Genomic DNA, 10,832 nt, shown 5'->3' with positions numbered 1-10,832 from the left:
GCCAAACGTCTGCAGAAAAATCTTACTGTACGAGGGAGAGGCGTTTTTGGGGTTTCACCGGTGGATATTAGCCAAAACAATCTCTACTACTGTGGGACCATGGGACTTACAAGGAAGTGAGTAAACATTGTGTTTTGTATTATGTCAAATACTGGGATCATTTTAATATGTAGGTGGCTTGCATTTTGTGGCTGACATGCATACGGCCGGCTATTTTCGGCACAACACCAGTGGCTTGTTGCACATCCCCCCGCAGGGACAGCACTATATTCGGCTTATTGTGCTCATGTGCCGGTGTTCTGTCAAATTTTCTGACCGATCAGAAATTGCAACTTTGAGTTAAAAATAGCCGCGAATACAGCCATTACAAAGTAAACACTACAAACTTTCTTTAAATAAAGGACTACTTACGTTTGATCATGGATGGGGATGTAAAAAGCTCTCCTCATACACATTAGCTGCACATGTTAGCAGCACAACAACTGCAGCCGCCCTCCTCCACTGACTCTCTCTGTTTACGACTTCGCTGTGTCGTAAAGCATTATTTTGCCATATTCGTGTTGACCATTTGGCAGCTACACGCTTCTCCGACGTCGGCCAGTTTGTTCAGCAGTCATTGTCCAGCTGCTTCCACGGCAAGCTCTCCTGTCCGTAGTAGCAGGGGGGAGTGAGCTGTAAGTTGCTCTCCGCCGGGCGGTTTGCCAATCGGCGAGGAAAATCGACAACCGAGTCATCATGTGAAATAATCCGGGCTATTTATGTGTGATTTTCCGCTTCGAAGACTTTGAAACATCACCTGGTTCGGGTTAACATGTCGGCTAGCTGTCACGCCTCTTGGCTTGTTTACATTCTCCGAAGCCGGGGAAGGGAAATGACATAAGCCCGATTTAGGTGTCATAAAATATCGTTCGGGAGGTGCGACAGTAAAGGTGAAGTCGACAGTTTTGACCATTATGGAATAATTTTGCCATGTCGTCCTGAATAAATGCATTATTAATATTTCATATTCCATTTAGCACAAGACTGTTATTTGTCATGACCATGCCATTTATTTAGCAATTAGGGAAAAATACTTGGACAAAAAGAATATCCTGTAAAAATATTGAAGTAGAGAGACAGAAACAATGACATTTTGCAGCTCTCTTTGTCGCGTTTTCCTCGTTGTGAATAATTCCCCCTTGACCGGCTGACTGGTGCTTCTTAAGCCATTTATTTAGCTATTGGGGAAAACTACTCGGATAAAAAGAATATCCTGTAAAAATATTGGAGTAGAGAGACTGAAACAATAACATTTTGCGGCTCTCTTTGTTGCGTTTTCCTCGTTCTGCATAATTCCCCTTCAATGGGCTGAATAGTAAAACCAATGAGCCCATTCTCCAGCTGACGTTATCCACCTGTTGGGGACGCTAGTGCCCTATAACGGTAGGGGTGGTTAACCGGCAGATTAAAAGACTTAATTTCTCGTCATCTGCGCTTTGCTAAATTGCTGTATATACAGTGCTGCTCAAAAGTTTGTGAACCCCCTCAACATTTTGGAATTTTCTATTATTTCAACCTGATTTCCTAATCAATCAATTCAGTAGTTTTTTTTTTGTTTTTTTAACAGTTGTGTTGTCGAGACTAAATTAAAAAGAGTTTTCATCAACTGATGTAGGTGCAAAATTGAACTGTTTGGTCACAACCAAAACCGCCATGTCTGGCGAAAAGTCAACACTGCATACCACCAAAAGAACCTTCTCCCAACAGTGAAGCATGGAGGTGGGAATGTCAAGATCTGGGCTTGCTTTTCATCCTCAGGACCTGGACAACTCCACATAGTCCAGGGAATCATGAATTCTGAGGAATATTGTCAAATCCTAGAACATAACCTGACGCCATCTGTTTTGAAGTTAAAGCTTGGCAGAAGGTGGATCATGCAACATGATAATGATCCAAAGCATTCCAGCAATACAACCAAGGAATGGCTGAAAAAGAAGAAGATTCGTGTTCTGGACTGGCCCAGTCAAAGTCCTGACCTAAATCCCATTGAAATGCTGTGGCGGGACCTGAAGCGAGCAGTTCATGCCAGACGCCCATCAAACCTCTCTCAACTGACTGCGTTCTGCAAGGAAGAATGGGCAAAAATCCCCCAAAGTAGATGTGAGAGGCTGATTAGTCACTACAGAAACCGTTTGGTTGAGGTAATCTCTGCAAAAGGAGGCGCAATATCCTATTAACTGAAGGGGTTCACATACTTTTGCACACATGATATCTGAGTTTTTCTTAAATCAACCACTTTTGTTAAATAAAGAATGACAATATAACTATTTCTTTTGTTTCAGTCCATTATTTGGAATGTCAGTATTGTGGATTTGGGTATAACTTAACATTTAATAAGGTTATTTTAGTTTTTTTTACAAAAAATCTGACCATCGCTGTGGGGTTCACAAACTTTCGAGCAGCACTGTAGTCGAATCGTCTCAAAATATGATTCTAATTCACATAATAATGCTATTTTAGACTTTTTTTTCTCCTGTCCTGTGCTCTTTAAAGCATTGGTTAAAATTAAGTATTTGACATAGAGCGCTGCCCTCAACATGACTCGAAAGTGTGGATTTTAAACTTTCTCCCAGTTTTTATTGGGCATCGATTGAGTATGGAAAACCGGAGATATGGTCCTTTTAATTTTTATAATACAAACTATGAAGGAACAATTAACTATTCAACTATTCAAACTAAGGAACTATTTTCTCCACTTTAGGGCACTCATGCTCTTTGGACAAATGATGCTTCATTGCTGCAGATTTTTTCTCTCTCGCTGGAATTCAATTATTTGTGTGTGTGTGTGTTTCTTTGGCATAATGCGGTTATGTAATAGGTTATTTTAAAGTATAATAATAAGTTCATATAGATAACTGTGCTGAGAAAAAAAAAATACCATTGTTTCAAGAAAAAAAAAATCAAACATCGTAGACAGTTACTCACAATGTTACTCATTACTTGAGTATTCTTTTCACCAAATACTTTTTTGCTCGTACTTGAGTTTTTGGATGACTACTTTAAATCTTACTTGAGTAATATTATTTTGAAGTAACACTACTTATACTTGAGTAAAATATTTGGCTACTCTATCCACCTCTGGTTGTGAAAATAAATCACAATGGTGATATATCACAATACTTTGCATGGTTATAGATATGCTCCCACCAAGAATCGATATATTGTTTTAAAAATGTGTCAGTCACTGTTTGATAGAGGAACCAACTGTTTGCTACTGAAATTTTCCATTACCAAAGTGTCTATTTTAACTCTGGCTGCCATTGACGGCACCAATTGTCCAATAGCGTACCGCATGAATGCTATTTTTAAACAGCAAGGCTGGATGACGTCGCCATCATAAACCGAAAGGGGGTCAACATAGAAGCGAGATCGCATACAACCCATGCAAGTAATGCTTGTTTTCTGCCGGTAATCTTTCAAAAAACAAACATGTCGATTAAACACTGCTGCTATGGAACGTGTACAAACGACTCTAGAAATTACGACCGTCCACATGTGAAGGATATTTTCTTCAAATGTTTCCTGAAGCCCAAAACTCAGAGGGAAAAAATGTGAACAATGGATGAACTTGTGCGGACTTCCAAAAGACCAATTTAACGCCAGCTAGGTGAGGCCATTCACCTTCATATGCAGTAAGCATTTTGTTGGGAGCCATGGTCCTACAGTTTGACAATCCTGCACCGAAGAGGTAAGCCATTTTGATATTTTTGCTTATTTTCTAGCGTGGCGTTTTGCCGTGCTGCATTTTTCTTACAATGAATGACCTGAAAAAAAAAAAAAATTATTTATATATCACAGCAGTCATGTAGGCTTATTTTTCCAAAATATGAATATTTAGATAAATTAGCCATGTTTGGCCTTGGTCTTTTTGTACTAAGCCTGTTCATGCCTACAGATAGGCTATAGATTTAACAACTTTACCTTTTCTGTTGAAAGAAACAACCTTAGTAAGGGGGAATGAAATTAATTAATAGCTGATTTCCAGACCTGTCTATCGATAATTATTGTATCACCATATAGTGAGGTAATTGTGATCGTGAGCCTTGAATCAAAAATTGTATCTAATCTAGGGCTGTCAAAATTATCGCGTTAACGGTCGGTAATTAATTTTTAAAATTAAACATGTTAAAATATTTGAGGCAATTAACGCACATGCGCCGCTCAAACAGATTAAAATGAGAGCAGTGTAATGTCCGCTTGTTACCTGTTTTTTGGTGTTTGGCGCCCTCTGCTGGCGCTTGGGTCCAAATGATTTTATGGGTTTGGGGGGTGAGCATGGTGTAATTATTGACATCAACAATGGCGAGCTACTAGTTTATTTTTTGATTTAAAATTTTACAAATTGTAACAAAACGAAAACATTAATTTAATATAAAATTTCTATAACTTGTACTAACATTTATCTTTTAAGAACTACAAGTCTTTCAATTAATGCCATCTTGTTGGTTTATTGTTATAATAAACAAATACAGTACTTATGTAGTATATGTACCGTATGTTGAATGTTTATATCCGTCTTGTGTCTTATCTTTCCATTCCAACAATAATTTACAGAAAAATATGGCATATTTTATAGATGGTTTGAATTGCGATTAATTACGATTAATTAATTTTTATGCTGTAATTAACTCGATTAAAAAATTTAATCGTTTGACATCCCTAATCTAATCGTGAGGCCCCCGGAGATTCCAACCCCTAGGTACGAAGTAGTTTTTGTTTCGGCTCGTGTCGCGTGTGTGTATTCAGTGTGTTGTGTAGTGCAGGTGATTTATCCCTCCCGAGCGTGCGCCTGGAAGCCGTGGTCCGTGACGTAAATATGGCACACGTCATTCAAAATTAAATTACATAAAAAAAAATAAAAAATAAAAAAAAAGCGAGCGAGAACGACCAAAAAAAACTCTTCAGGCTCGTTTCACGGCTGTTGTCACGGTAACAGTAGCTGCCGTCGGTATATCAAAGTGTTTTCTGTCATTTCCGGTATCACCACGAGCTCTTGCGCATGCGTAGAGTAGGGTCTGGCTAGCTTGAGCTGTCCGTGGCGCGAGTGACGGCGACGGCTAAGCGGCCGCGGCTCAGGTAAGAAGATGCTAAACATCATCTTTTAACGCAATTATGTTAACTATATTAGCTTTTATACAAGTAATAGCTATTATGGAGTCCCTGTGTGTCCCTTGACCGTCGCGTCCGTCAGACTCGCGCTCGTTTGAGGCAGAGACGCCCATTTACGGTACTTTTGTAACGGTCACATGCCCCAAATTAGGTTTGCGCTTAAGCCTAATTGACATAAAATGCAGTGACGTCACAAACCGAATCAGCACTTCACGGGAGGAGGGGGCGGGGTACGTGTGCGTTCTGCACGTGACTACTTTTCCCGCGTGCACGTTTGCACCTGCTAACCGTGACGTCATCGCCTTTAAAATCATTACATTCCAGTCAATGGATTGTTGATTAATCGTGGTACCTAATATTTTAAATATTTATTTATGAATTAAAAAATATTATGAGACTACAACATTAACTCAGTTTTTTGCTAATGAACAATGCAAAATATGTATGTGGGTAGTTTGTAGGTAAACATGGCGGTGGAGAAGCGCCTGGCGTTTTCTATCGTCCAGTTCCTACGGGATCAGACGCACGGCGGCACGTTGAATTCTGACGAACAGGAGAGCTTGGAAGGTAAGGGGAGGCCTCGTAACAGTGGTCCCAAATGGTATGAACTTTCACTTTTGTCTCAGTTGCCATCCAGTGTTTGGAGACCACCTTCAAGATCACCTCCAGTGATAGCCACCTGGCGGCACCGCAGCCCCTCATGGAGGTCTTCCTTAACTCTCTGCTCAAGGTGAGTGGTTTGTTTCACACTCCAAAACCGCCAGTAAGCAGCATGTTACCAAAATCGTGTCTTGGATGCAGGTAAAAAAAAAATGTTATGTGATCGTAGATATCATATCTGTATGTCCCTTAGAACGACAACCTTAGCTCGCCAGTGACATCACCTTCGCCTGAAGATGCTGAACGAGCTGAACAGCTGAAAAACGAAGGTGATAAAATACCGTTTGATCAGCCGACTTGTATCCTGATGCCAAAGTGATCATTTATGGACCGAGGCGAGGAGGCGATGCGGTATAACGTAATACTGTTTTCAGGTAATAACCACATGAAAGAGGAGAATTACAGAAGCGCAGTGGAGTGCTACACCAAGGCCATAGATTTAGACCTGAGGAACGCTGTCTACTACTGTAACAGGTATTAGCCACAAGCTAAGGTGATGCTAAGGCCAGAGAATGCTAACGCTGATGTTGTGCAGGGCGGCTGCTCATAGTAAGCTGGGCGACTACACAGAGGCGACAGGCGATTGCGAGCGAGCCATCGGGATTGATCCTGGCTACAGCAAAGCGTACGGAAGGATGGGGTAAGTATGAAATTTTAAATACAATAAAACCCACATTCAAAATCTTTATATGATAGAAGTGGGTTTTATGATTTATTTGGTCGCAGCCTGAAATACACAGCCATGAACCAGTGACTTGAAATCAAATTTAAAATGTTTATTTTAAATAATTCAATAACGTTGTCTAAAGTAATTTTCAAAATGTACGTATAAATAGAAAAACATCCCAAAGTATACATAAAGTAATATTTAGAATACGCATATATATAGTTGTAATATTAAAAACCAGTGCAGTTTAGAAATTAAAAGCTACCAAAGAATAATATTGTTTACTAGTAATTAAGGGTGTGCCCAAAAAAATTATTAGATGCATCGTGATTCGATTATGATTCATAAATGTTCAAAAACGATGATTTTCCCTAATAACTTTATGACAGCTGTTTGTAGCGGAACGAAATTCAAGACACGTTTGCCGCCCAGACACCTTTAATGGACGCACGCGCACACAACCTTATGATAGATGCAGCTGGTTACTGAGCGAGAGATTTACTCCTTTTCGAAAGATTTTAAAATAAATATGTGTATGAGACAGGCAGGGACCCGGCGGTCGCGCTTTTGTGCTTTTTTTTTAGAGCGAGAGGGGAAGAGAGATAGTTCAATGCTCCTTGCCTTTCAGTTGACCAGCAGTAGGTTCAAGTCGTGTTAATTGGAAAATGTCCCTAGTGTGTTGCTAAGTCTCGTGTGTGTCTATAAGAGGTGAGTACACGAACCCTCTTGTACTGTTTAGCCTTTTTTGTTGTTGTTTGAGATGCCACTACTTAGCGCCGGGCGCTATGCTAATTAGCGCTAACGTGTGTTTCCATGTCAAGTTGTGCGTTGTTTGGTGGTGTACAAAAGTTACTCTAGATGCAGAACGTTTAAAATCAGGATTAAGTACAGCGGTAACACTACAAACATGCGAAATAGTACAGAATTCTGTGAAAACAAAGTGTATTGGTCAAAAGAAGTCTTATTTTTAAAGACACTTTGTTTGTTTCCAGAAAATGTGGAATTCGTTCCACCAGTGTAAATTTTATGATATTGTTGGGAGAAATAAGTCTGCCTTTGAAACAGCTAATGATTTTGCACCTTCTTGTGAAAAAGAGCATCTCAAGGTCAGCTGTGTGTTGTATAGGCATGTTGAGAAATAAGCACTGCCTTTAAAATGGTTAATGTTTTTGCGCTTTGTTATAAAAAAAAAAAACAAAAAAAAAAAAACAAAAAAAAAGGCAGTTTAAGGGCAGCTTTTTGTTGTATGGGCATGGTTCCATCGTTCCTGTTGAATCATTAGGATATTTTAAATAAATGAACATAAATTTGTTTGGCTACTTTATTCATTGGTAATGTATGATGCAGCAATAATCGTGATCATTGTCAATACCGTGATCATCGTTCAATAATCAAATCGTAGCACCCTGAATCGTAATCAAATCGTGGGGTGCCTAAAATGGCAGATCCCTACTAGTAATATCTAAAAATAGTATTTAAAATACACATACGTATCATAATTGCAGAAAAAAACATGAAAACAAGGGGGAATATATAAAAAATGTATTTTCCACAATAAAAGGCACACTTTATATGGATCACTATTGGCTAATCATGGCATGGCATTCCCTTTAGCGTAGCTCCATCTAGTTGATGCATAACGCAACCCCAACCACTACAACGACTGCCCCGTAATAATGCGGTGCACAAGTTGAAATGTTGGCGGAATGATGGTTTGTACCTGGAAGAACTCGTAAGTCGCGGTACCACTTTAATACAATTGCCGAAAATCAAAATGTGTGTAAATCCACTGTGTCTGTTGTTCTGTACGCAGTCTGGCACTGACAGCCATGAACAAATACCCAGAGGCCATCTCCTATTTCAAGAAAGCCCTGGTCCTGGATCCGGACAACGACACGTACAAGTCCAACCTGAAGGTGGCTGAGCAGAAACAGAAGGAAGTCAGCAGTCCCGTGAGTATGAGACAATAAAGAAACGACATGCTGGCAGCCCTTGCTCATGACTCACCTTTTTTTTTTCCAAGGGCATACTAATAGTGCTATTCATTTTGACAGGATTCTTGTATAATAAAACATTTTCAGTATAAAAATAATAAAAACACATTTTAGCAAGGGTGTCTAGACTTTATAAGCACGGCGTTTTTACTGTATCATCTCACAAAAGGACATCATTATCATAATGCAGATAGCCGCTGGTTTGGGATTCGACATGGCCAGTTTAATCAACAACCCCGCCTTTATCAGCATGGTAAGCGTCACGCTTCTTGTATAGTCATCACTGATTGACAGTAAGCTAAATAAATAAATAAACAAAATTCCTCCTGTGTCGGCAGGCGGCCAGTGTAATGCAGAACCAACAAGTACAGCAGCTGTGAGTTTCGGCAGAGGCTACTTGTCACTGTTCAGATTTTCTTGGCTTTTATCGTCTCACTTTCTCTTCATAATCAGAATGTCGGGAATGATGTCCAATGCTGTGGGAGGCCCGGCTGCTGGAGTGGGAGGACTGAGCGACATTTCCAGTTTGATTGAAGCGTAAGTACAACTTCACTGTCAACAGGCATTGTTTCAGCGCCCTCTATTGGCATCCGTAAGCAGTTTTGCTTAGTACAACGCTTAACAGTTGATCCCTAACCTTTTTTTTCCACGGACCGGCAATGTGGCAGAAAATTACAGTAAATATAAAATAACACGACGGGGCTAAAACAAAAATTAAGTGCAGGAAAAATGTAACCATACGCTCAATCAACCTTTTTTAACAGCGGCCTCCCCTGAAACTTGACTGCAAATATCCTTGGTCGCAGACATAATGAGTTCTTCTCCAATCATGAAAGGTTTCTTGGCTTTAGCAATAGGGTTCACCACGAGGTGTGATGCTCTTAGTGCATTCGCTTTTGTTGCATCGTGTGCTATCTTTTAGTCACATATTAGGCAGATTGGTCTTGGCTATAAGCTCCTCTTCTGGCTCAGCAGGTGACCTGTTACCCCTAAAAAAGCTGTCCAAAGACATCGCTGCCCGCAGCACACAGCAGAGGTACAGGCCAGATTGAAGTTGTTAACAAATTATTATTTCTCTGCGGCCCGGTAGCAAATGCGCCACGGACTGGTACTGGTACCCGTCCCGGTGGTTGGGGAACACTGCTTAACATTATCTAGATGTGTTATTCCATTATCAAAAAGAAGTACACGAAGGTACTGTATACCTTGCCGATATAAAACCAGTTACTAACTAGTATGGTAATAGAAATGGTTTGAGACCTAGTACCTAACCACTGAGCATTACATGTCATGTCCATCAGGGGGCAGCAATTTGCCCAGCAGATCCAGCAGCAGAACCCAGAGCTCATCGAGCAGTTACGCAATCACATCCGAAGTCGATCATTCAGCGGGAGCGCGGAAGAGCACTCCTGACATCTCAGGTTGGTGCGTGCACTCCATTCCGCATTCTTCTTCAACTTCTCATCCCTTTCCAAAATTAGAATCTCACCAAATCAAGCTGGATCCCGCGGAGGTGATTGACAGCTAAGACCCAATGTGAGTCCAGTGGTATGTTGACTTACGAGTGCGCCATTTTACGAGTTTCTAATGCCGTCACCCTGGTTGATTTATAAGCAAGCCGCACAAAGTTAAAGAGCCGGCCAGCATTCCGATCACCATTTGAGATATGAGTAAATTTCTTTAGTTGAGTCATGGAACACCTTTAACTCGTGAGTCAAGGTCCCGCTCTATCACAGCATCCAGTGTTGCTTTTTAGTCATGTGACTGACACGCCTGCATTGTGACTTTGTCATTGCACTTTAGCACCACTCAATAATATACTACTGAACACTTCAAAACTGTATGTTATACATGTGTAAGGTTGCTCCTCCTGCATGCTTTTAAATCTGGTATTTGGCATCAGAAGCTTTATGGAAACAAATGAGCCACTGAGAACGAACTGGGCTGATTCGATTTTTGTGTCATTTTCTGCGAGACTGCTTGGAAGTTACAATGCAAATAGCTGCCACTTACTGTAGTAGTTCAAGCGTCTGCCAACTCGTGTCACCATTTCATCAGAAATGTTGAGTTGTGTAATGGACTGAACCATAATTAACATCTGAAAATGTATGTGTATGTGGTTGGGTAGCCCACTCAAGTTGCCAGTGTCTCAAATTAGCTCTGCTGGGCCAGGAAGATGCTTCCTTCCAATGACTACAAAAATAAAATGTCATGAATTCAATTTCTTCTTGTCTTTTTTTTTTTTTTTTTTTTTTAAATAATGTTCTAACGGACTATAATCATTTTTTCATGTTAACTAAGTAGCAAGCTTTCATTTAAAGAGTAAGAATGAAGAACTACATGATAGTCTAGTAGCACAGTTG

The 10,832-nt window shown here is 40.2% G+C and overlaps 1 protein-coding gene across 2 annotated transcripts; it reads left to right on the top strand.

Annotated features, from left to right (window-relative positions):
- The first annotated feature begins 4,986 nt into the window (after positions 1-4,986).
- Positions 4,987-10,690, top strand: sgtb (small glutamine rich tetratricopeptide repeat co-chaperone beta). 2 transcript variants are annotated; one of them, XM_057818238.1, is made up of 12 exons: positions 4,987-5,115; positions 5,603-5,715; positions 5,775-5,878; positions 6,002-6,077; positions 6,183-6,282; positions 6,344-6,448; positions 8,289-8,427; positions 8,660-8,722; positions 8,808-8,845; positions 8,923-9,006; positions 9,771-9,890; positions 9,951-10,690. In XM_057818238.1, exons 2-11 carry the CDS (start codon positions 5,616-5,618, stop codon positions 9,880-9,882), a joined length of 921 nt encoding a protein of 306 aa, XP_057674221.1. In that variant the 5' UTR covers positions 4,987-5,115; positions 5,603-5,615; the 3' UTR covers positions 9,883-9,890; positions 9,951-10,690. The 2 variants fall into 2 exon arrangements, with proteins under 2 accessions (XP_057674221.1, XP_057674222.1); XM_057818239.1 differs by lacking the exon at positions 4,987-5,115 and adding an exon at positions 5,219-5,496.
- The last annotated feature ends 142 nt before the right edge of the window (positions 10,691-10,832 follow it).

The sequence above is a fragment of the Corythoichthys intestinalis genome, chromosome 17 (genome assembly GCF_030265065.1).
Source record: "Corythoichthys intestinalis isolate RoL2023-P3 chromosome 17, ASM3026506v1, whole genome shotgun sequence".
NCBI lineage: Eukaryota > Metazoa > Chordata > Actinopteri > Syngnathiformes > Syngnathidae > Corythoichthys > Corythoichthys intestinalis.
This window is presented reverse-complemented; position numbering and strand designations above follow the sequence as displayed.

What these genes read in the sequence shown, in the direction of transcription:
- sgtb (XM_057818238.1), top strand. Translation starts at nt 5,616, where the DNA reads ATGGCGGTGGAGAAGCGCCTGGCGTTTTCTATCGTCCAGTTCCTACGG. An exon ending in CGAACAGGAGAGCTTGGAAG is followed by an intron (nt 5,716 to 5,774) that starts GTAAGGGGAGGC and finishes CTTTTGTCTCAG; the next exon opens with TTGCCATCCAGTGTTTGGAG. An exon ending in AGAAGGAAGTCAGCAGTCCC is followed by an intron (nt 8,428 to 8,659) that starts GTGAGTATGAGA and finishes ATCATAATGCAG; the next exon opens with ATAGCCGCTGGTTTGGGATT.